The sequence below is a fragment of the Rhinopithecus roxellana genome, chromosome 14 (genome assembly GCF_007565055.1).
Source record: "Rhinopithecus roxellana isolate Shanxi Qingling chromosome 14, ASM756505v1, whole genome shotgun sequence".
In the NCBI taxonomy this organism is placed as follows: Eukaryota; Metazoa; Chordata; class Mammalia; order Primates; family Cercopithecidae; genus Rhinopithecus; species Rhinopithecus roxellana.
The window spans coordinates 37,731,986-37,758,353 of NC_044562.1; the positions used below are offsets into that span (position 1 = coordinate 37,731,986).

The 26,368-nt window shown below is 39.6% G+C and overlaps 1 protein-coding gene across 3 annotated transcripts in view; it reads left to right on the forward strand.

Annotated features, from left to right (window-relative positions):
• The window catches only part of HECW2 (HECT, C2 and WW domain containing E3 ubiquitin protein ligase 2), a 238,926-nt gene that overhangs the window by 138,386 nt on the left and 74,172 nt on the right, over nt 1–26,368 (forward strand). For all 3 annotated transcript variants that reach the window (XM_030915952.1, XM_010381608.2, XM_030915953.1), the window contains 4 exons: nt 556–741; nt 14,587–14,721; nt 18,414–18,516; nt 21,127–21,223. In XM_030915952.1, coding sequence (XP_030771812.1) covers nt 556–741; nt 14,587–14,721; nt 18,414–18,516; nt 21,127–21,223 — 521 coding nt within the window. The remainder of the gene's footprint in view (nt 1–555; nt 742–14,586; nt 14,722–18,413; nt 18,517–21,126; nt 21,224–26,368) is intronic.

Here is a 26,368-nt window from a genome sequence, read left to right on the forward strand (position 1 = left end):
GGAACTGGAAACCATTATCCTCAGCAAACTAATGCAGGAACAGAAAACCAAACACCACATGTTCTCACTTTTAAGTGGGAGCTGAACAATGAGAACACATGGACACAGGGAGGGGAACATCACACACTGGGACCTGTTGGGGAATGGGGTTGGGGGAGGGAGAGAATTAGGAAAAAATAGCTAATGCATGCTGGGCTTAATACCTGGGTGATGGGTTGATAGGTACAGCAAACCACCATAGCACACATTTACCTATTTAACAAACCTGCGCATCTTGCCCATGTACCCCAGAACTTCAAATACAAATAAAAATTTAAAAGAAGAGACCTAGACACCAGCTGTGGAGACTGCCTTACCTTCTGTGGTCTTTATGTTTTCTTTTGTTCAAGATATTTTGCTCTGTCTGGTGTTTCCATACATGGGTCTAGAATTCTGTCGAAGCCTATATATGCATTTCATTACTTATTGGAAGATTAGCCATACCCATGTGTAGTATTTCTGGTGCTTCTGCATGTCACAAGTGGGTTAACATGGGTTCTCCATTCTTTTCTTTAGAGTGCCTACCGCATGTTTACAAACAACACGTGTTTGAAGCACATGATCACCAAAGTCCGGCGGGACACCCACCACTTTGAACGCTACCAGCATAACCGGGACCTTGTGGGATTCCTCAACATGTTCGCGAACAAACAGCTAGAGCTGCCGCGGGGATGGGAAATGAAACATGATCACCAGGGCAAGGTAACACAAGGGAGATGCCTCAGGGAGTGCGGAATGCCTGTGGGCTGCTTGTGGCTTCGGCACTTGGCTCTACCCTTCAAGTGAGGGCCAAGGCTCTTTGTGAGGTGAAACATTCCACCTTCTGTTCAAGTGAAACCTGGACAGCAGGTTGTTTGTGACCACAAACAGTGACTGTGCCATTCTGAAGTCATGGAGGAAGCGGAGGGAGGGCTGTGAGGCTGGCAAAGCGTTCGCTTCTCCCTGGAATTCTCCTGCCTGTCATCTCTCTCCATGGTCTGCTGATTAGAGAAAAGGGTTCTCAGGCAGTGCTTCCTTCTGCCTAGTGACTCAGCTTGTGTTGTAGATATTTGAATAAAAAGTTGTGGTATTGTTTGGAGAAGGTGGCTAGGAGGTCACTAACCAAGCAACTGCATGAGGTGTGTCTTTGTGACACTGTCTGGGCTTGGGCCTCAGTCTTACTGGTTCAGAACCGTGATTTTGTTAGCACATTAACCAAAACTCACTGATTGATTAATTTATGACAAGAAATATGTAACTGTGCAACACAGGCCAGAATAGCTACATCTGTACTTCCTCTGTAGATGGATGAACCGGGAAGCCTGGTTACAATCAGGAAGTCATTCTATGAGTGAGAAATCAGAATGAGAAAGTTAGTGCTTGTTATAAGGTGACCCTCAGCTAAGATTTAATTTTTATTTATGTAACGCTTATGTAGTACGTACTATGAACCATGAACTGTTTAAGCTCTTTATAGATAGAAGGCCCTCACCACAACTTTGATAAAGCAGTACTATCATTATTGCCATTTACAGATAAGCAGCTCCATGTCCAGAATGGTTCAGTGACTTGCCTGACATCATAGAGACAGGCAGTAGCTGAGCCACACTGTAGGCCAGCCAGGCTGGTTCCAGGAACCATGCTCTTAACCATGACATTATGCTCTCCAAGTATTGAGTAACCAACTTCAGTTTCTCTGTCTATAAAAAGTCTGGGAATATGTGACTTGAAGGGTAGGGAAAATTAAAATGGCATGATATTTAATGTATTTAACAACCCTTGGAGTGTTTGTTCAACAAATATTTATTGAGTACCTAAGCAAAACAGATAAGCCAACTACTTTGTGGAACTGCCATTCTCATGAATGCAGCATTCATGTCTCAGAGACAGGCAATAAACAAACAAACATACTATTCTTTGTATGCCAAGAGCTGATTAACGCTGTGATTAAAAATAAAGCAACAAATGAGGTCTAGTGAAAGACAGGAATGGAGAATGTTATTTCATAGAGGGTGGTTGGGGAAGGTGTCACAGATAAGGCCATCGGTGAGCAGATACCTGAAAGAAGTAAGGAGTAAAGTATATCAATATTCAAGGCAAATGGAGCACGTAAAATACTCAGTAAATGCCATCCTCCCTCCAAAGGTCCCTCTAGCAGAGGGAACTTTACCACAGTAGCCTCTTACTTATCCTGAACTCAGCTTCCAGCAATATTACCTGAGAACCTATGAGCAGCCAAAGTGGTTGTCACAAAATGCATGTATTTTAATGCGTGGGAGGAGCCCTCAAACTCTCATTCTGCAAATGTTTTTAATAAACCTCTAATTCCCAGCCAAGAGAAGATTAGAAGTGGCAAGCACAAAGTTTAGGAGAGATGAAAGAGAATTGGGCTTGTGATTATGTCCCTGGACCACAGGTAAAATGACACTGAATTAGAGTCAAATGGGCATGACAGAGAAGCCTTTCCAGAGCACTATGCTGGAAGCAGGGACACCAGGGGAAGATACGGCTTTGCTGGTACTGCATTTGGTTCAACAGCCTGAGAGCCCAATGTCTGTGACTGTTCCGTTGGATGGAAGGGCATAGATGGTCCAAGTAAGGACTTTGAAAAATACTGGTAGGATTATACCTGGGTATTAAAGAGTAGTAGCACAACAAGAATTCATCTGTTTTCAGCTCTGACAAGATTTTACCTGAAATCATGAATGAGGGAGCTGTGTTCATTAGAGAATCAGAGGTCCAGGGAAAACCCAAGTTAAGATAATGGATAATGCTGCATCTGTTTCTGCTCTGTGTTAAGATTTAACTTGTTAAGGCAGGAGTTGGTCCCTTCTTGCCAGTCATAACTTGCCAGACACACTTTAGGAGAGAGGTTCTTTTACGAACCCCTGGACCTTGAAAGAAGTTTCAATTACATTTAGGATACTATTGAAGAAGAGTTGTAATGTATTCTTAAGAACGAGTTCTGTCTCATAGCTTTTATAAAAGTTTTGATGGTTAAACAGGAGTAAACATTATCTCAGCAATGTTCATGACATGACTATCCCAAACATCCTATTCTCTGGGGATGTTTTTACTAATCTGGGTGTTACAACTTGAAGTTGGCATTGTACAGAACCCTGAGTGTAGGCTAGTAGAGAGCTGACCTCACAGTCTGCTGCTGGCTTTTACATTAGAATGCTGTTTGGGGTGAAAGACTTGAAGGACCCCTGCCTTGTGGACAAGACAGATTAGTAGACAGACCCAAAAGCTTATCACTTTAGCCTGATCTCTCTCTGTCATGCATTAAGGCTTTAATAAGATTTTTAGCTAAGCTGGATACCTTAACTAAAGCAGGTTTATCTCTGTGTGATTCTCCCATGTAAGTTTCTTTCCAAGTGACCAGCTTCCAGTAGATTAAAGTAACGTAAAGGAACATTCAGGAAGGCTGGCGCTTGGTCTATTTGGTGACTCTGCTTTGGGCAGCATGTTAGGAGTCCTGTCTCCTGTCTTATGAATAGGCAGCTAATAGGTTTTCTTTCAACCCCAGAATTTTAGCCCCTTTTAATTGAATTTAATAATATTTATTTTAAGAGACAGGATCTTGCTGTGTTGCCCAGGCTGGAGTACAGTGGCTATTCACAGACATGATCCCACTACTGATCAGCATGGGAGTTTCAACCTGTGCCATTTCCAACCTGGGCTGGTTCCTCCCACCTTAGGCAACCTGGTGATCTCCAATTCCTAGGAGGTCACCATATTGATGGGGAACTTAGTGTGGACACCTGATTGGCATAGCACACTGTAGTCCAGAACTCCTGGGCTCAAGTACTCCTCCCACGTCAGCCTCCCAAGTAGCTGGAACTATAGGCACGTGCCACCCTGCCTGGCTAACCCCTTTTAAAAATGAGTTGCTGTGCTTCTAGAACATTTGAACAGAGAAAACATTTTTCGTGTAAGGCAACATCAAAAGCTATTAACTATTATGAAGTTATTTCCCACAGTGATAACTGATTTTGAGAGTTGACATGGAACAGGATGTCCATATCCTCATCTACATGAAAGGAAATGATGCTTAACAGGAATGTTCTCAGGCTGAAATTTGCCTCCATCTTCTCTTCTCTAGTGTAACATCTTCCTTTCGTGTTTTCACTTATTTAGTCATTCAGCAACACTTCTGAGGTGTGCACCATTGTGCTAACAATGATAAAAATTTACCATTTAATGTAGCATTCTGGAGTGTGTAGCATTGCCCCTGGGCCAGACACTAGTTCATTTAGTGCTCACAGCAGCCTGGAGACAGATGCTATTTTTATCGACATTATATAGAAGAGGAAACTGAGGCACAGCGTGATTAAGTAAATTGACCAAGGTCCCACAATTAGTAAGTGGTGGAATTGGATTTGAACCCAGGCAGTCCAGCTCCAGAGTCTGTGCCCTTCTCCTGCCTCTCACCAGTAAGGAGGGTGAAGGGATATCTTCAGCAATTACAATGAAGATAGTAAGGGTTTGGCAGGATGCCGTGGGAGCCTCCTGATAATTTATAAGGTAGGTATTATTATCATTCATAATTTACTGAAATTTAGAGGTAGAAGCAGGGATCTATATAGAACAGTAACTAAAAAGTTTCATCAGTTTGGCATTTTGTGAAAATGATACAGATTTGTTAATTGACGAATCCTTACTCTTATAGGAAATACATGATTATGTAAAAGGGATATACTGTAGGATTCATGTCAGCGTCCTATTCCTTCTCTTAAGGAACTGCTGGTCTCCCTTAACCATGGCGGTCTGGCATTTTCATAGCAGGGTTTCTTTTTGGTGTTACAGTTCTTTGCTGTCCACGTCATTCTTGATCACTGCAGGGTCGTCTGGCCTGGGCTGTTTGCTCCTGCCTTACACCTGTATAATGACGTGGAATGTTCTCTGTTTCTCTACGATGAGTGCTCTGATACTGTGGTGTCTCAGTGGATTTGTTCTCTTGCTGTACTAGTGGACATCTACTCTGGTGGTTGTATTCCCATCAGCCATGATCATGAAAGTAAGGTTTTAGAAACATTCTTGAAAGCCAAATAACTTAGAACTGGAACTGAAATCAGATCCACACTTTGGCACAAAATCATGTACTTCCTGTGTAAAACCACTAACCATTCCTTTCCTAAACATTGCTCTTTTACCCTAAATGCCTCTTCTTTTAATTATAAAAGAATGTGCGCCTTAGCACTGGTTTGTGCTATGCAAGGGTCCACTGTCGAATGACTTATTTCTGGCATGAGATACCTGGAAAGTTTTCATAGTAACAGCAGTATTTGAGGTGAGCTTTAAATGAGGGGTTGAAGTTTGGTTAAAAGAGATTTTGGAGGAGAGAAAAAATAGGAATGGGGTGGGGAAAACACCCAAAGTAAAGGCACAGAGACAGGAAAGCACCAGGTGGGTATTTCTGGTTCCTGTGAAGAAATAATGAGTGAATTTCAGGAGAAACATAGCAATTGAATGAAATCAGTAGATACTATACTGCAGAGAGTTAAACTGAGAGAATGCTACAAAATGACTTGGATAATGAGTAAACAAAACTGTGAAAGTTGTTATTTCTCAAGTTTACATAATGGGCTTATTTGATTTAATTTTTGGGAAAAAAAAGTCTTTTTCTTCTTCTTCTTTTTTTTTTTTTTTGAGATGGAGTCTTGCTCTGTCACCCAGGCTGGAGTGCAGTGGCGCGGGCTCACTGCAAGCTCCACCTCCCAGGTTCACACCATTCTCCTGCCTCAGCCTCCCAACTAGCTGGGACTACAGGCGCCCGCCACCACGCCTGGCTAATTTTTTGTATTTTTTGTAGAGACGGGGTTTCACTGTGTTAGTCAGGATGATCTCGATCTCCTGACCTTGTGATCCACCCGCTTTGGCCTCCTAAAGTGCTGGGATTACAGGCGTGAGCCACCGCCCCCGGCCAAAACGTCTCTGTTTTTTAAAAAATTCCCTTTAAGATGTTAAATATGGGCTATTTCCCCCTGCCTCTTTGCTTTAGACTCTCAAACAATATTAACTCAGGGTTTTTCCCCCACATTATTCTCTTTGGGCCTAAATCGAGATGCAAAGAAACTTTGAACTTTATAAGTGACATATCATACATGTCATGAGATTTTAAAAAATAAAAATGTATAATGGGAACCATCTTCTTAATTAAAGTGAAATATCTTTCCCATAGTTTCTTGTGTTTTTCCCTACAGAAATCATGTGTTACAATATCTCCCAGCTAAATTGGCTTCCATTTCTATGTCCAAGCTTTGTAACTCTAGAGGTTTTGACTTTGGGTGTCAGATTGGGAGTTTAAGTATCAGAATGGTCCAAATACTCAACTTTGAGAACCACAGCAAATAGCAGCTATGGTCATGAGGACAGATTTTAGAACAGAACAAATATTTGTATGGTAGAAATTACCACAGGCTGAGCCGATTGGAGAATTCTCATTTTACCAGACCCTAGTAGCCTATGTGGCTACAGTTGTTTCAGTAATGACCTAGACCTTGGTTTCAATCTTGCATGAAACCGATGGCAAGTATTTACTGGGTCAAGTCCTATTTAGCTCATTGAGTAAAGTGCAACTTAATATTTTGAGGCCGCAACTTACTATAATTTCAAAAGTCTATTATTAGCAAGATAAGTGCTACATTTTGAAAAATACGTTGTCTACTTGACCACCACATTTGTTACTTTTGTGACACATTTTTAATTGCTTGGAAATAACCAATACCTCTTGTGGTGGGCACCTGGTTTAATTACCTTAAGTTATGCAGCAATCTAGCTGTTGATGGAATTAAACTATAAATTGATAGATAGCACTTGGTTTTTAAGGACCTCTTGTCTATTTTAAAAGGTAAAAATATGTTAGAAAAAATTAATGCATAAGTATACATAGAAGGCAAATGGCAAAAATAAACTGTCTAGGGGTTATGTACCTTTTTGAATGAGAGAATAGAACAGAGATCAGTTTTATGAATAAATTTCTGAGTAACATGGTAGACTCATGGAATCTTGAAGGAATTACCTAAGTACAGAGATGGCCTTTGCCTTTTCTTTTTTAACAGTTGTCTTTATGACCTGCGTGGATTGTATACATATATATTATATATATGTATGTATGTGTGTGTGTGTGTGTGTATATATATATATGATTTCAACATTTCATGGTAATGCCCTTCTACTCCACCTGAAATGTGATAATTTGGATAACTGTATTCCCAGTCTTCCACAGCTGTAAGCTGGGAAATGTTGAACAATCTACTCTCTGGGACAGGTGGAGAGGAGGGCTGATTTGTAGCACTTGCCAATTTTCATGGTGTAAATTATTCCAACATGGTCAATTACATGCTGTCAGCATCACATCAACCTACTCACAGAATTTCTTAAAATTACGGTTAGCTTTCACGAACTGGTACAAGCTATCTCTAACATACCACTGGCTCCCTTTTTACGTTAGGTTGAATACCTAAATACTGTCACTCCCAACACATAAAATACCACTCCCTTAGCTAACATTTTACATCAAAGTGTTGTACTTATATTATATTTGTCCACATCTACTAATCTTCTGTTTTCAGGACTCTGGCCCAAGTACCACAAATCCCTGTTTCCTCTCCTAGCACCTTTAGAGCTACAGTCATAGCAGTTAAATGTAATACTTTTCTATAACCGTTTTTGTGACTTATACAGATGTCATGAAATAATTGGGACTACTGATTCCTTCAAAAGAACCAAGTTAGCATGACGATTTTTTACTGAGGATAAACTGTATCATTCAGCCCTTTTCATCTCCACTATTTGTGACAGACTTTGTCTAAGGTATAATGTAGAGAAAATAATAGCTTGTTTATTCCTTATAACTGGAAGAATCTTGGAGGAAGGAGCCAGGAGCTGAGAAGAGAGTTATAAGTTGGAAGGAAGAGAATGGGTAAGTAAATACAATCTTTAGAAAATGAAAGTAAATTACAATGAGCCTTTATTTGAGCACTTCTAAGACTTTGTAGGCTAAGAAACCAGAATTTAGAACAGATGCAATACATAGTGCTTCTGGCTTATCAATTACTGTCCTTTCACTATTTCCATAACTGTTTACAGAAAGAAAAGTGGAAGATCAGATGTTCTGTCTTTCTGTAGCATAGTTATAAGCACTTTTTGTTTTGTTTTGTTTATATAGCCTTTTAATATGTATTCCTTAGTGGCAAAATAGTAACTGGAAACAATTTCAAACTTCTTTAACTTAGATTTGTTGAGCCTGAGATTGGTATTTCTTCATAAATAGTGATGGCTTTTTCTTTTCTTAAAATAATAGGAGTTTGTTGTTTTTTTTTTTAAAAGAAAGAAAGAAAGAAAGAAAGAATTGTGTAAAGAAAAAATTGTATTTTGTTTGGCTTCACTAAAATACCACTTGGCTCCAACTAGCCCATATTTCTTGACTCTGACTATGCCCCGAAGCAGTGAAAGGGTAGACATTTTTAAAAATGAGATTCAAGTTTGTGTATTTGCATTCCTTTCAGTTTTTGAGTTGTTAGTTGGCCCAGCACTGTAAAGCTTGAGTGAATTTCCTTAATGAAACTTAGCATTAGGGAATCAATGTTGTTCACATTTGCTTTACTAGTGACCAATGTGAAAAGGATCTATTTTTCCATACAATTTCTTTTCTCATGTCTGCATTCTCAGCATACTCTCCTCTAGACAGTATTTATTAATACATGGTAGATACTTTCATAAATAATTGAAGGCTATTCAAAAATTGTGACATAAAGTGATCCAAATTTACTAGGTCAGCTTCATTGCTGGCTTGAACTAGGTAGCACTTCCTGTGGGAAAGTGATCCATTTTCCTGACATAATTGATATGTGTGTCACAAATAGAAATGCCATGCTTGGACTTTGCGTGCTCTCCTCTTCGTTTTAAAGTAGAATCTATTTTTCACAATTCAACTGTGACCTGAGTAATCTCCTTTAAGTGAATAAAGCAAAGCTCTAAGGAAATCTCGTCCAAGGTCACACAGTGGGTCTAGAGCGGAGCCAAAACTCACACCAAGGGATTGCTCCTTAGAAGTGCTATATTCAGTCAGTGCCCTGGCTGTGTGGCTTTGATGGAGGTCTTAATCAAGACTTTTCCCGCAAGTACTTGGCAGACATAAAAAGCATGTGTAAACAATATACACATTCCACTTGACTCTGAAATAGAGCCCCTTGTGGGATACAAATAGGACCTATTTTCCACCCATGGCCATCTTTCCAACAGATTAGCAATAGAATTGGGCGTAGTATGTAGAGCATGCTGTCTAGGATCAGTAGCAGTCTTTCCACTTGAAATTTTGCAGTGTTGAAACTGGTGAGGCCAAGCATTGTGAGCAGCTGTTACTGTCAGCCTCATTCAATACATACCGAAATGTTTTCCTAAAATAAAGTATGATATAAGGTGTGAGGGGAGTGGGAAGAACATAAAGAGGAAAAGATGGTAGGCAGAAAGCAAAATGGAAAAAAGGAGATGATGTATGAAAAGAAGAGAGGTGGGGGGGAAGGTATTGCTCATTGGGCTTTGGGGTCAGACAGAAATATGGGTTCAAATCCCAGCTTGATAAATTCCCAACTGTACATTTTACTTAAATTGGGAATTGTATTCTAACTGTATTAAAGGTGAATGATAGATATATCACTATTCACCAAATAGGGAAAATCCCTACATATAATGGTGTTTTCTGATTTTTCTTTTAGAGAGACTGTCTTTCCTCTGCAGTGTGGAAACTTCACTGTTTCCAGTAGGATTTGATTTAACTGTATTGTGGTGCAAAACCCATACACATTTTAATGTACAAGATTGTATTCTTGCTGGGCATGGTGGCTCACGCCTGTAATCCCAACACTTTGAGAGGCCGAGGCAAGTGGATCACCTGAGGTCAGGAGTTCAACACCAGCCTGGGCAACATGGTGAAACCCTGTCTCTACTAAAAATACAAAAAGTTAGGTGTGGTAGTGTGGTGGTGCGTGCCTGTAATTCCAGCTACTTGGGAGGCTGAGGCAGGAGAGTCACTTGAACCTGGGAGGCAGAAGTTGCAGAGAGCCAAGATTGTGCCACCGTACTCCAGCCTAGGCAACAGAGCAAGACTCCATCTCAAAAAAAAAAAAAAAAAAAAAAAAAGTGTATTCTCTCACATAAAGATGTTCAGAGGTAGGCAGTCTGGGGTTGACCAGGGAGTTCATCATGTTGTGAGAGCCCCAGCTCCTTCCAACTATTTTTTTTTTTTTTTTTTTTGAGATGGAGTCTTGCTCTGTCACCCAGGCTGGAGTGCAGTGGCACGATCTCTGCTGACTGCAACCTCTGCCTTCTGGGTTCACACCATTCTCCTGCCTCAGCCTCCCGAGTAGCTGGGACTACAAGTGCCCGTCACCATGCCTGGCTAATTTTTTGTATATTTCTAGTAGAGACGAGATTTCACTGTGTTAGCCAGGATGGTCTCGATCTCCTGACCTCGTTATCCGCCCACCTTGGCCTACCAAAGTGCTGGGATTAGAGGTGTGAGCCACCGTGCCTGACCGCTCCTTCCAACTTTTTGCTCAGCCATCCTTCATCTTGTAAACCAAAAATAAAATTCTAAGCCCCTCGGCCATCTGAATGCACCCCTCCTCTCAGCCAAGGGCATTCCAAAGTTAACCTAAAAAAGCTAGTTCAGGCCATGATGGAAAGTGGCGGGGGGGGGGCGGTGTTGGATATGCCTCACAGCTGACCAGTGTTAACACCAACAGAGACCTTAAGACTGATAGAACAGACCCTTTGAGTCTGATAAGAAATATTTACAGCCTTTTCTCTCTGAAGCCTGCTACCTGGAGGCTTCATCTGCATGATAAAACCTTGGTCTCCACAACCTTCATCATAACCCAGACATTCCTTTCTATTGATTCCATCCAGATCTTTAGATAATAACCAACTGCCAAACAGAAAATCTTTGAATCTCCCTATGACCTAGAATCGCCCCCACCCCTACTTCCAGTTGTCTTGCCTTTCCAGACTGAACTAACATATATCTTGCATGTGTTTTTGGTGCCTTAGCCCTCTCTAAAATGTGTAACACCAAGTCTACCTTGGGTAGACATTCTCAGGATCTCTTGAGGGCTGTATCACAAGCTATTGGCCACTCATGCTTGGCTCAGAATAAATCTCTTCAAGTATTTTACAGAGTTTGACTCTCTTCCTCAACAATCCCCATGGTTCAGTATGGCTACTGGAGCTCCACTATTAAATTTGTGTTTCAGAGAGTAGGACAGGCAAAGAACAGAACGAAGGATCATCTGTCTTTCATCAGGAGATTTCCCAGAAGTACCATGTTTTACATCTTACTGGTCAGAACTTAGTCTTGGCCACACATACTTACAAGGAGCCTGGTAACAAACATAGTTTTCACTGGTCCTCCTTTTTTTGAGCCTTGTATATGGGCTTTAGCAAGAAACATTGTGATCCTTAGGAAATGGTTTCAGAAAAGAAAACTATTATTTGTGATAATAATACTTGAGGTGTCACAGGCAGCGTGCTAAAAAAATCATATGAACCATCTCAGTTAACCTTCCTTTAATGTAGTTATGATCTCCATTTAACAGGAAAAGAAACCGAGGTTTAAAAATTTTAACTAGTTTGCCCAAAGTGGCATTACTAGCACGTAGCAAACTAGAGCTCAGAACCAGGCTTGTCTTTTTCCAAATTCCAAGCATTTAATCATTATGTTGCCTCCCACTTCTCAATTTTTAACCTGGTGCTTTATCCATATTTACAATGGGATTTTTAAAATCTTCTGTTTGTGGTTTTAGGGTCTTTAGCTTCCCTCAATTTTTTTTTCCCAAATCTTCAGTATTTTTATAAAAGAATGTGCTTTTTTTTTTTTTTTTTTTTTTTAGATGGGGTCTCACTCTGTCACCTACCCAGGCTGGAGTGCAGTGGTGCAATCTTGACTCACTGCAGTCACCACCTCCCATTCTCAAATGATCCTCTCACTTCAGCCTCCCAAGTAGCTGGGACTACAGGTGTCCACCATCGCGTGCCTGGATAATTTTTGAGTATTTTGTAGAGACCGGGTTTTGCCGTGTTGCCCAGGCTGGCCTCGAACTTCTGAGCTCAAGCAATCCACCCACCTCAGCCTTCCAAAGTGCTGGGATTACAGGTGTGAGCCATCGTGCCTGGCCCAAGAACATGCTTTTTAACAGTTGGTTAGTTAATTGTTAGTTGTCTCCTTGTATTTTGGTTGGAAATTCAAGTTTTTGGCAATTTGTTTTTATCTGAGCACCCTCTTTCTCCCAGGCACAGCCCTAAAAGCTATTAGGGATAACAGAGTGAGTAAGATAGAGTCACTACTCTCAAGGCTTTTGCAGTATAGTTCTTTCAAGAATGGATTTTAGACAAGCCTCTTAAAATCACATTAGGCTATGACACTACATGCAAATCACAGTTGACCTACATGTAGACACCCATTTGTCTTTATAGTTACAAGTGCATCATTGTGCCGTTAATGACCACCCATCCCTTCAAAACATTCCTGAGAAATTAGGTAAATAGGCCATTCTAATTTATGCTCTTTGTATTTTTCCCTTAAACAAGATGGTTAATAGGATTGTGTTAGTAATAAAAGCTTGTTATTCTCCATTTACATAAAGAGGATATGGGTTTGGTTCTAATATGTATTATTTAAAAATAGGTATTAGCCACATCCATTGGTACAAAATAATTTAATTGCTATTTTATGACATTTTGAATAGTGGCAGAAATAGTGGACAATTGTATTAGAAGCACGAACCAAATGGGACCAATGTGACGTTTGGGGTCAGAACCTGTCAATGCAAGTCCACATAGGTTTTATCACTGGAGTACTTTTTCCAAGACCTGAGAAGAAGGATGTTTCATCCAAGGTTAGTGAAGAGGAAACATTACCCAGGATGTAAGGCTGATAATAAAATCTCACACCAAGCCTTTATTTTTTGTACCCAGAAATTGGATAGTAAGAGAAAGGACTGGGAAAGATTCCTGTTCTGTCCATTTTTCTGCTTTGTTTTCTGGTACATCCATTGCTTAAAGTTATTTCTTTATAAAGATGTAAAAATGTTTTCTATATGGGACCTGCCCCATTTCTTGATGATGTACATACAGTTCCATATGAAACATTCTGTTCCGTAATGGGAAAGTAGGTTTCTAAATAGGCATAAATATACTATCTGCCTCTGGCATTTGCCTAGATAGCTTCATCTCTAGGTGTTAAGGTACTTTGTTAACTGAGCTCCATCGATTTGAAAGGTCAGTTCTTTTTTGCCTGTTATTTGGCATACATCATGTGCCTTGACACTTGGTTTATAGGTATTGAGTCTCCTGGCTCTCCTAATAGCCCCTTTCATCTTTGATGACCTAATTAACTATCTGATCATGGAAAACTTACAATTCCTAATTGTACTTAAGATAATGGGTTTCATTATTACCTTGAGTAAATTTTACTTTGAAAACTTACAACTTTGGGCCCCTAAGGATAGTGATAGATAGCACTTGTATAGTTTTAGAATTAAACAAACAGACCAAAAAATGCTTTGCTACATTGCATTTCATGTTACTGCAATGCTGAGGTAAATGGTTTATGCTCATTCATGATTTCATGTTACCAGAGATTCTACAGTGATCATGCCAGACATGGCTTCCACTCTCCTAACACATTGTGGGGGAGAAATGTTTGTTAGGAATGAAAGAGACATGTTTTTGTAAGAAATATATAGCTCAGAGAACTTAACTGGCTTACCCAAAGTTCTAGACAGTATGTGATGAGTTTGAATGGGTATGTAATGGGTGACTAAACTGGAAAGGCATGTAGGCAGACTGTTAAAGAGTCATGAAAAACTGACCAAAGAGTGGGGATGTCTTTTCTGTGGACAATGGATAGTCACGAGAAGCTTTGGATTGGGTGGTGATGTAATTGAAGTGTTTAGAAAGAATATTCCTGTAGTAATGGGCCAGTTAAATGACTACAGTGATAGAGATGTGGAGCAGCTGAGAAACCACCAGTACTTACACACATAAAACAAAGTCCCAAAATAATGGGGTGGTGTTCGGGCTGGGAGGGGACAAATAGAGGATACTACAGTGAGAAAATGAGAAGGATTTGGTGGCTTACTGTATAGGAGAAGGAAAAAAGAAGAGAAGTCAATGATGTTTAAAAGTTTCAAGGTGATAAGAACTTTATAATAACCACCTATAACAGTAAAAGCTCAAAGACCGTCAGTTAAGAGAAGCCCAAATGTCCATTCTTCTGGCTTCCTTCTCAGATCATATCTTTGATGACTATCTTGTAGAGTATTTCCTAAAACCAGGCATAATGTTCCTTCCTGCTCTCTTCGTTCTGGATCTCATCTAAGCTTGGCTTTCTCTAATGTGATCTGTCCTGTGGGGGTAAGGAGAAATTTCCCCAAAGATTGAAAATTATGAGAAAATAGAGCTAAGATCCTGACTCAGAAGTGAGTCTTTTCCTGACCGTCTGATGTTATAGGTCAGCTAAGACATGTGAGCGGCATGTATTTGACTCAGTGTATTGTATCCCAGGCGTTCTTTGTGGACCACAACTCCCGTACCACCACTTTCATTGATCCCCGGCTCCCACTTCAGAGCAGTAGACCCACAAGTGCGCTGGTTCATCGGCAACACCTGACAAGGCAACGCAGCCACAGTGCGGGTGAGGTGAGTCAAGCATGTTGGGGACTGACCTGTTGGTTGATAGAAGCTTCTAGAATGTGATGGTTTGAGGAATTGGATTTTTTTTTTTTTAAGTATTTTTTTGTTTTGTTTTTTTGAGTTTGATTTAGAGGCTGAAAAGCTTTCAAATGTTGACAGGGCTTCTCTGGAAATACAGCCTAAATCACAAATTTAAAAAGGTAGGATATGTGAGGAAAAACTGAAGAAATTTAAGATTTTTTGACTCAGACGAAGGTGAGAGGGAGTTGATAATGTACTAAAATGTTCAAGACAGGGAGCTGATAAGCCTATTTGCACACCCATTTTCAGCCTCACAGGAAGAAATGAATGTAACTTGGTTAAATATAGAATTTCTTAAGTGAAGTGTTCTATATTACATTAAAATATTCATCCAGGGCTATGGGATTATGGAATCCTCACTAGTATTCTTTAAAATTAGGATATTTTTGAGAGAGTTGTTTTATATACTTTATGTGCCTAGAGAAAATGGGCTGAACTAAGAATTGCTAAAAACTGCTCTACTTAACCCATTTGCAGGCACCAATGGTAACCACATGAGGGCCCTCTAATATCCTAACCAAAAAAAAAACACACAAAAAAATCTTGTTTCACTTCTTCCTTTTGCAGCTTAAATATATAAAAGAAATGTCTTAAGTCAAGTTTTCTTCTCCTTCCTATGGGCTTATGATTTGATTATATACCATCACTTGATTTACATTGTCTCTGAAAATTCCCTTTAGCGTTAGGATCCTTTACCGGCCTTTACATGCCTTTTCTGTGTCTATGTGCATGTCATATTTTCAATATTATATTGTATATAAAATATCTTTGTAGCTGTATATTTTGCATAAGAAAACATATGAATACAGTAAATAACTGGATCTGATTCATCAAAATTCTACTCTTGGAATTTCCCCTCATGATTTACATACTTGCTCCAATGCATCATGTGTTCACTGGTTGTAAGTGCAGATATAGAAGGGTACACATGAGAGCTCATATAAAAATGATATACAAATATATTGCAGGATGAGGTATGTGCAAAAATATTTATGTTTTATGAGTAGCTAATAAATCTTTAACTTGCTGTCATGTAACCCATTAGTGGTGAACTGAATGACGCTAACAGCATTCATCTTAAAAGCAGAACAGACCTCTCACCTTTGGACCTTGTGTGCAATGTGTAGCACAATTAGGGCTCTGTCTGATATTTTATTACATAGCCCATGCCCTTTAACCACTCACCTTATCATGACTTCACAGTATGAAGCTGGCTGTTTGGTCTAGTTAGGACTATTTTTCTGGGAAAACATGCATGAGATTAATAGCTATACTTTCATTTTTTTTCAACCCCTCTACCTTAGAACATGAATTATTTTCATGGTCTAGTAGTAGTAGCCTTTATGAGAGAGGGTCCCTAAGGGATACGTTAAGGCTTTTCCTCCTGTGACTGGAAACTGAGCAGTGGCCCAGAGATAACTCCATACAGACTGAGCGTCCAGCCCTCCACGTTGTTAAACCTTCCAGGGGAGTGTCCTTTCTGACACAACTATTGGAAGCATGCACATCCTGCAGTGCTGCCCATCAGAGGGATTGCCCACTGTCTGCTGGTCTGGTTACAAGGACTGAGGTCTCAGAGAGAAGACCTTTGGCTTTTCTGGGAAATGATGAGACATGGCAACATACTGTAAGTAGAGAAAGTGTATATTGGAGTGTTGAAATGATCAGATACCTGACTAACAATCTGTACTTAGTGATCAGATTTCCCCAGAGAGTAGCTGTATTCATTCCTTAAAGCCAGTAACTCAAGAGAAGCAGAATGAGAAAACTTCTAATTACATGCATGAGTCATTTCAGCCACCATCTTGTATTCCTTCAGCAAATATTCCAGTCAGTAGAAAGATTGATGTCTTTTCCATCTAACAAGCTAACACCAAACACCTACTACAATGAAGAAACATAATGGTTGCTGTCATGAGGGATGCAAATAAATAACACATTTCCTGCATCCTTTTTTTTTGTTTTGTTTTGTTTTTTTTTTTGAGACTGAGTCTTGCTCTGTTACCAGGCAGGAGTGCAGTGGCGCAATCTCGGTTCACTGCAACCACTGCCTCCCGGGTTCAAGAAATTCTCCTGCCTCAACCTTCCGAGTAGCTAGGACTAAAGGTGCCTGCCACCACACCCGGCTAATTTTTGTATTTTTAGTAGAGATGGGGTTTCACCATGTTGGCCAGGATGGTCTCGATCTGTTGACCGTGTGATCCAGCCGCCTTGGCCACCCAAAGTGCTGGGATTATAGGCATGAGCCACCATGCCTGGCCCACACATTTCCCGCATTCTTAATAGGCAAGGAAAACATGAAACCATACTGCAAATGAATAAAAATATGAATGAAAAATTCTTTGTAAATTTTCTTTTTTAATAGTTGGGAAAGAAAAATATACCTTTAGATAATCATGTTTTTTTTCTTTTTATTTATATCTTCTAACTTTATTGTGGTATAATTGACAAATAATATAAACTGTTCACAATGGCAGCTGCTTGTTCTGCTTGTTCTGTGGGAGCTCAGAGAAGGTTGTATTTAACTTGGGCTTGAAGGAGAGGGAAGACCTTGTCGAGGAGGGACTATTTGAACTACTCTTTGAAGAATGAGTGAGAGCATTCTTAAAGGACAAGCAAGCGGTGGAGGGTGGGGAGGATATTTCCAGCATTAGGGTCTTTAGAAAAATCTTCAGCAAATACCCAAGTGATGCAATATGATAAAAGGGCTGCAAATGGTTGTGGGTAGAATAAAAGTCTGTTTTCAAAATCCCAGTTTATAAATCCAGTGCAGTATGTTATTTTTTCTTATTATCTCTTATACTGCTGTTCTACTATTGTCTTAAAAGACTTCTGTAATATGGGGAAAAATGCTAAAGCAGAAGCGAAAACAACATTAGAGTTTTCTGGTAAGACTGTTAATGGGTATTTTTGGTTATCTGCTTGTGTGTATGAGTTTCTAAATCTATATTAGGTGCAATAAATAATTCAGGTTAGGACAACCCTATTTAGCTCCTCCGCACCTGTTCCTATTAGCACCCTGGTGTGGGAGGCTCAAACCAGAAAGATCTGTTGTACCAGGTGTTCTAATAGGCATGGAAAATTGCTCCTGAGGAGATAGTATACTAACTTGGAACCCCACATGAAGATTGCTGCTCTTCAACCCCTCCTCTGCTGAGCCAGGGAATTCCCTGGCCTGCCTTAGCCAAAAGAAGAAATATCTTGGCACTGCCCCAAAACATTTTATACCACTCAGTCTTCCCTTTGATTGTGTTGTTGCAGACTGTGCTGTGTCAACGCAGAAGTTAGTCCTGATGAACAAGTCTGCTGTTTAGCTCCTGCAGCCTCAGTAATTATAAGCAGATTGAACTATTTCTGTGCCACTTGGTAAAGAGTCACTGCCCCAGCCCCTCTCAAGAATGTGGATACCTCAACTCCTTCCCCCGCCCCCCATTTAGCCACTGAAACAAGGCTTTCAATAACTAAGAACCCTGCTTCAGCTCCACAGCTGGTGTCTGTTCTGATCAAGTGGTACTTCACCATGCTCATTGTTAATATTTTGAACAACTTGGTTTGGGATGCTGATACAGAGCATTCTGGCTCTTCGTGCAGAATATAAAAGATGCCTCTGTTTGCAGGTAGGAGAAGATTCTCGACATGCAGGACCACCAGTTCTTCCCAGGCCATCCAGTACGTTCAATACAGTCAGTAGGCCACAGTACCAGGACATGGTTCCAGTGGGTATGTCATCCCTTTCCAGAAATTATCTGTCCTTTTGTGCTATTATCTGTACCATATACACTGTGCTGATACTTCTCCTGTTGTTAGCCTGCTACTTTTTGCCCTGTATTGAGAAATTGCTGCATTATCCTTAAGAAATGTACAACAAAATCCTATGTACTTGAGTCTCAAACGGCTTCTGTCTTATAATATCCTAAAGGATGAGATTGTTTTTTAATAGCGCCCTACCTTTCCTGAGTAGAGGTATTATATTAGATTATTGAAGTTAAGGAAAAATAATGTATTAAGGTAATATGTTATGCAATCATTATAATTAAGAATTTGGACAAGCATATACTTAGTATATATTTAAGGCCGAGACAGAATTTAAATGGCGTGTGAATCTGTAGCAGCCTCACAAAATAAACAATCAAAGAGAGCACATTCTTAAGGGCTTTTGTCACAAATAGAAGGCAGCAAGAACCTCTAAAATAGTAAAATAAAAATAAATGAATATAGGAAAAAGTCCTAAAAAACAACTTGAGTTGTTATTAAAAAGATGAGGTTGAAGTAGATCAGTGGTTGCCAAACCTGAAGTGCCTAAGGCAGGTGGAATGGACAGACTGGTGGGAGGCCATATGGGCTCCGTGCTCCGTCGTAAATAAGACTAGGTTGGCTGGGTGCAGTGGCTCACGCCTGTAATCCCAGCACTTTGGGAGGCCAAGGCGGGAAGATCTCAAGGTCGACAGATCGAGACCATCCTAGCTAACACAGTGAAACCCCGTCTCTAGTAAAGATTAAAAAAAAATTAGCCAGGCCTGGTGGCATGCACCTGTAGTCCCAGCTACTCAGGAGGCTGAGATAGGAGAATCACTTGAACCCGGGAGGCGGAGGTTGCAGTGAGCCGAGATCGCATCACTGTACTCCAGCCTAGGAACAAAGCAAGACTCAGTCTCAAAAAAAAAAAAAAAAAAAAAAAAAATTTAGACCAGCTCTCCATTTATCTTTGTTTTAAAACGCTTTTGTTTCTTTTTTATTATTATTATACTTTAAGTTCTAGGGTACATGTGCACAACATGCAGGTTTGTTACATATGTATACATGTGCCATGTTGGTGTGCTGCACCCATTAACTTATCATTTACATTAGGTATATCTCCTAATGCTATCCCTTCCCTCTCCCCCTACCCCACGACAGGCCCCGGTGTGTGATGTTCCCCGCCCTGTATCCAAGTGTTCTCATTGTTCAATTCCCACCTATGAATGAGAACACGCGGTGTTTGGTTTTTTGTCCTTGCAATAGTTTGCTGAGAATGATGGTTTCCAGCTTTATCCATATCCCTACAAAGGACATGAACTCGTCCTTTTTTATGGCTGCATAGTATACCATGGTGTATATGTGCCACATTTTCTTAATCCAGTCTATCATTGATGGACATTTGGGTTGGTTCCAAGTCTTTGCTATTGTGAATAGTGCACATATGTGTGCATGTGTCTTTATAGCAGCATGATTTATAATCCTTTAGGTATATACCCAGTAATGGGATGGCTGGGTCAAATGGTATTTCTAGTTCTAGATCCTTGAGGAATCGCCACACTGTCTTCCACAATGGTTGAACTAGTTTACAGTCCCACCAACAGCGTAAAAGTGTTCTTATTTCTCCACATCCTCTCCAGCACCTGTTGTTTCTTGACTTTGTAATGGTCGCCATTCTAACTGGTGTGAGATGGTATTTCATTGTGGTTTTGATTTGCATTTCTTCTACCTCCCTGGCTGGCTGCTAATTAATCAGAAGATGGTTTTTCATTTCTGACTTGTCATTTCTGTGAGGCTGATTTTTGTAAGCTTAAAATGATCAAGAGCTAGAATCTCGTTGGTGACCTCATCTTGCCATTTGATAATAAATATGGCTTATCAAATGAGTTTACTAAGAATGTTTAACTCACAGCTAACAGATCTAAGTCCAATAATCATATAAAAGGTTAGATAGAAATTGGAATGTAAGCACCTATAGTGGTGAGCACAGTCTAGTTCTAAACTATAACTTTGAGTGTAAGTAATATTAGCCAGAAAAACAGATTTCATTTTTTTTTAAATTTTTCAGTAGAAACAAGTTCTCACTATGTTGCCCAGGCTGGTCTTAATCTCCTGAGCTCAAGTGATCCTCCCAACTCAGACTCTCAAAGTGCTGGAGTTACAGGCATAAGCTACCATGCCTGGCTGAAAAACAGATGATTTTGAAAAGTTTGGATGTATAGTCCGGGCGCAGTGGCTTACGCCTGTAATCCTAGCACTTTGGGAGGCCGAGGCAGGTGGATCAACTGAGGTCAGGAGTTCGAGATTAGCCTGGCCAACATGGCAAAACCCCATCCCCTCTAAAAATACAAAAAGAAAATTAGCTGGGCGTGGTGGCAGGCACCTATAATCCCAGCTACTTGGGAGGCTGAAGCAGGAGAATTGCTTGAACCCGTGAGGGCAGAAGTTGCAGTGAGCTGAGATGATGCCACTTCACTGCAGCCTGGGTGAAAGAGCGCAACTGCACCTGACACACACACACACGTTTGGATTTATATATATATAACTAATAATAGATTCTTTTTTAAATTGTTGTCTTTTCTGATTTTTTTTCAGCTTACAATGACAAGATTGTTGCATTTCTACGTCAACCCAATATCTTTGAAATTCTACAGGAGCGTCAACCTGATCTTACCAGGAATCACTCACTCAGGTAACAATAATATTAGTATTTGGTTCATGTTGCATAAGCACAAACCATTAAATCTTAGTTGTACTGATATTTGTCTTGGAAATTTATTCTTTCTTTCTGACATCCTTTGCTAAAACATCTTGTATGCAAATATTTTGTCATCATCACCAGGTATTGCAGTGCTGACTTCTCTCTATTAAGTATAAAAGTTGAATAAAATTAGCCGGGCTCGGTGACTCACACCTGTAATCTCAGCACTTTGGGAGGCCGAGGTGGGCAGATCACGAGGTCAAGAGATCAAGACCATCCTGCCCAACATAGTGAAACCCCCTCTCTACTCAAAATACAAAAATTAGCTGAGCATGGTGGTGCGTGCCTGTAGACCCAGCTACTCGAGAGGCTGAGGCAGGAGAATCACTTGAACCTGGGAGGTGGAGGTTGCAGTGAGCCGAGATCGTGCCACTGCACTGCATCCTGGTGACAGAGTGAGACTCCATCTCAAAAAAAAAAAAAAGGTTGAATAAAATCAACTAAACATCCAGAACCCTATTTTAAAAAAGAAATATGAAAAAAAAACACAAAAATATTAAGCCAAAAGTTTATCCTCGATGTGCAGATTATAATGAAATTAATGACATAACCATTTTGAATGTAACTTGAGTAAGTGAAAGTAGCATACAGTTTATTGAATTGAGATGTGTAGAGTTCCAGATTTGGTATTCACATTTTTCCATAATAAAAACAGATTAGAACCTAAGTAGGGAATGTGATACTCTCTAAAACTGAGCCTCCCCTTGCATGAACCCTCTCTTCTAAACAACTTTTCAAAGCATCATGCCTCAAGCCCAGTTTTACTTTCCTGAATACATGCTGTTCCCCCTTCCCTGGCAAGCTTTTCTCTCCTTCTAAGTTTGGGAAGCAAGATTTTTCCACTAAAACCCAGCAGAAGCTTTCCCTCCTTGAAATCTTTCAACTCCACTGTGGACTCTCACTTTCATGACCTAGATTAGTATTTCTCTATCTAAGTGTGCTAGGCATCAGTGGGGATAGGAAAAGAAGAGTTTCTGCTGACAATCTTTCTTACCCCCAACTCCAGTTGTCACCTTTACTGGTAGAAGTATATTTGCCTGGTGGTACCATCCTGGCCCACAGCAGTGATTCTCAAATACTGATCCACTAAGTTGTGCCAAACTGTTTTCATCAGTATGACCTGGGAAGCTTATATAATACAAAATGCCAGGTCCTGCCTCCTCCAATTCCTCTCCCTTCTGTGAATTTATACCCCCTGTTCTCCCATGCCCTACCCAGAAATTTAATTCAAGAGGTCTGGGGTAGAGCCTAGTAATTATTTTTTCAAAACCTCTCTGTATAATTCTGATGGCACAGTTGGCTGCAATAACCTTTGGTCTTGACACTATTTTGATGATTAGTCATGAAATGTGTCACATTGTCCTTTGTACTGTTTTGACTTTATGACTTTTGTGTTTTGATTTGACTTTTCAAGTCCTTATGTGTTAGTTTCCAGTTAGATTTTAAGAGCCTTGCAAATAGGGGTCTTATCCAACTCATCATTATTTTTCCTCCTTACTGTTCAAATATCTAGAATAGCATTTTGCACATAGTGAATGTAAAAATATATATGTATATAGTTGTTTGAAAATAAATTACCAAATATTCTTACGATATTCTCAGTCTCACGTCTTTTTTTTTTTTTTTCTTTTGAGACGGAGTCCCACTCTTATCGCCCAGGCTGGAGTGCAGTGGTGCGATCTCGGCTCACTGCAACCTCCGCCTCCCGGGTTCAAGCGATTCTCCTGTCTCAGCCTCCCGAGTAGCTGGGATGACAGGTGCCCGCCGCAACACCCGGCTAATTTTTGTATTTTTAATAGAGAGGATTTCACCATGTTGGTCAGGCTGGTATTAAATGCCTGGCCTCAGGCGATGCGCCTGCCTGGGCCTCCGGAAGTGTTGGGATTACAGGCATGAGTCACTGTGCCTGACCTTGGTCTCATGTCTTTAAAGTTGTCACTACCTTCTACAGTTTGTAAAGGTTAAAGCTACACAACATTTCAAGTATTATACTATAAACATTGAGTATATAAAAATCCCAGTTTCACGTGGTTTCACATGGTTAATAACATTTGACTCACCTCTTAGTGCTTTCCCCAACATAAGCATGCTGTTCTTAACCACAGAAAAATTATAATAATTATACAAGTGAAGATTTTGTATGTTTGTTTATTATGGCATCCACTCAGTAATCCATGTTCCCCTAGAGAATCTTGTGTAAGAAGTTTTAGTTTTAAAAAATTGCAGAAACGAGCTCCTCAGTGGTCTAATTAGAAATGTTAGCAACCCTAGGCCTCAAAGCAAAACAAACAAACAAACAAAATTCTTCCTCTTTTGCCAATCACAAAATAAAGAGAACTCTATTTCCTCTCTCTTCTACCACTTCCAACCAACGCCACTCGTTAATATCTGTTCCTCTAAGTGTACCCCATCCCCCACAAAAAAGAGGAAACTCAAGAAGTTTTTCACTTTTTCTTTGCACTTCACATTAGTATGTAATATGAATTAACATATCTTTAAATCTCCACTATCAGAGAGATTAAGTGATCTAATCTACCGGGACAGGGCATTTGTCATTATTCTGTAATGACTTGACAGAATCTTAACAGATCCTAACAGAGGGAAAAGCTGCAGGCCCAAATTGGTAGCTTCAAGTTTTGTTTTGTTTTCTTTCTGCTTTTTAGAGTCTGAAAAGTCTCTAATCTCCTAAAGATTGTTGAAGATTTTTTTTTTTAGCGGCATCTAAGGTCCTCAGTTAAGCATAATCTTTCTTCTAACATAGTATTCACATGGTAATCTATTTTTATGCATTTATTTGATAGGCTATTAAATATATTTCTGTCTTTACAGAATGTGACCATGGAAAGCAGATGCCGTCATGATAAGTAAAAGGAAGGGGGAACTTAAATCAATGAGATAATGCCACTCCTCCTATCCAGAGTGTGTGTCACACTGCACTTTCATTTTCTGTCAAGTTTTTGGGAGTTAAATATTTTGCTTATCATAACATTGTAAAGGGGAAGTTTGTATATCTAAGAGAACATTCTGTTTTATATAGTTGAGGAGCATTCCCACAAACACAGGGGTGGGAAATCAGCTGAGTTTCTTTAATCTCCTATTTCAGTGATATTTTTGATAACAGATTTATGCATGGAATGGAACCACTGAGCAATCTATGTGTCAAAGTTCACTGTGGACCTTATATTCATACCTGGAGCAAGGATTCCCAGTACCAACATAGCTTTGTATATGTTCTTTCTCATCTGTGGCACACCACTTACGATAAATATTCCTTCTTATTCTTCCCACAATATCATGGTAAAAGTGGTAGCCCTTAAGAGATTGAAATAGGTATACCTCTTTACTTTGTGTTTTCCTGGTTTGCTTGTGATTCCTCCTAAACCAGAGGATAGCAGGCAATTCATTTAGTTTGCATCTATGTGTAGTTTTCTCTTCCCTGAGACTTCACTGGTGTGTCTTCCTGTCTATGTGACTATGGTTTTCCATGCATTGTGATATGGCTTTTACTTTCAACTGCTGTGTTTAAATCACTGCTCCCTATAAATTCATTTATCACGTAAATGTGAATGGTACTAAGTTGCTGTCCTTTTGTTTTGTTTTTTTTTTTAAACAAACCTCAGGAGATGTTTATTTCTCCTGTCAGAAAAATGAGCTTCCAAAAGTTAGTCCCACATCTGTAAAATGGGTAGTGTCCCCATTGGATTATTATATGCTACTACTGGTTCTCACTGAAAGAAGATGTTTGTATGCTATGACATTAAAATAAAAGCTGAAAAAAATGTTCTAACATTTTATATGAATACAGATATATTCATTAGAAAACAACCTTTAACAATATGTCATAGGTGAATGTAATGCATATGTCATAGGTGAATGTAATGCATATTTAAAAGTTCAATAAAATTTTTAGTATTGTTGTTTGTACAGCACTGTGTAATGAGAAAGGCTATGAACCTGAGTTAAGAGTTGAGAATTTCCCCTCTAATATGATTATTAGGTCCAATCAGTAAATCTGTTCCCTGCTAGTCCAGCTCTCCCCAGGCACCAGTGATTATTTTTGGCAGCAGGCTGTTTCCTCCTTGAGTGCTTCCTATATAACTCCCCTTGCCATGAGGACATGATCTGTGATAATTTTTTCATTCTGGGTACATTAGATCATTCCATATTTTATGTTATTAGGAAATCAGTAACTTGGGAGTCAATAAATTCTGAACCACAAAAGGCAAATGGATATGTGTTTCAGGATTCACCAGACTAGAGGCAAATGCAGACTTGAACCTTCTGTTTCCTTTCATTATCCTATTTGAAGAGCCCTGGGGTTTTGTTAAGAGTTTAACTTTACTCTTAATTTTTTTTATTTTAAAAATAATTGCCCATTTGAAATTTATTAAACAATACAGAATTTTAGGTAATAAAAAGTTAAAGTTTCAAAAGTTGTCTTTCATAAGATAAACCCTAGTGTTCAAAATTGCTAACCTATTTCTTTTCCAGCTTTGTGGCAAATGAATTTTTCTACATGTAATATTAGACTGGAAATGTTAGTCTTGGTTAACATCTGAATTACTTGGGTAAAAATAGCATGAATTTACTTCTGTTGATCCGTATGCATTTTCCTGTTAAAATCTGCCTAGCTCTCTCCCTTAGTCTTCTCCTGACTTGTTTACTTACCACTCAGATGTCTGGACCAACATAGCAAACTTCTGATCTTTGCTGTAGCAAACTTAAATAATAGCAAATCTATTATTTAATAATAATAATAGATTAATATTATAATCTATTATTTTCCTACAGACAATTTACATAGGGATAATTATTGAATTTTTAAAGATACCTTTTTTTTTTCTTTTGAGACAGGGGATCTCACTCTGTTGCCCAGGCTACAGTGTAGTGTCGCCATCACAGTTGACTGCAGCATCAACCTCCTGGGCTCAAGCCGTCCTCCTGCCTTAGCCTCCCAAGCAGCTGGGACTACAGGAGCACACCACCTTGCCCTGCTAATTGTTTTATGTTTATTTTATTTTTTGTTATAGAGATGGAGCCTTGCTATGTTGTGCAGGTTCATTTTGAATACCTGGG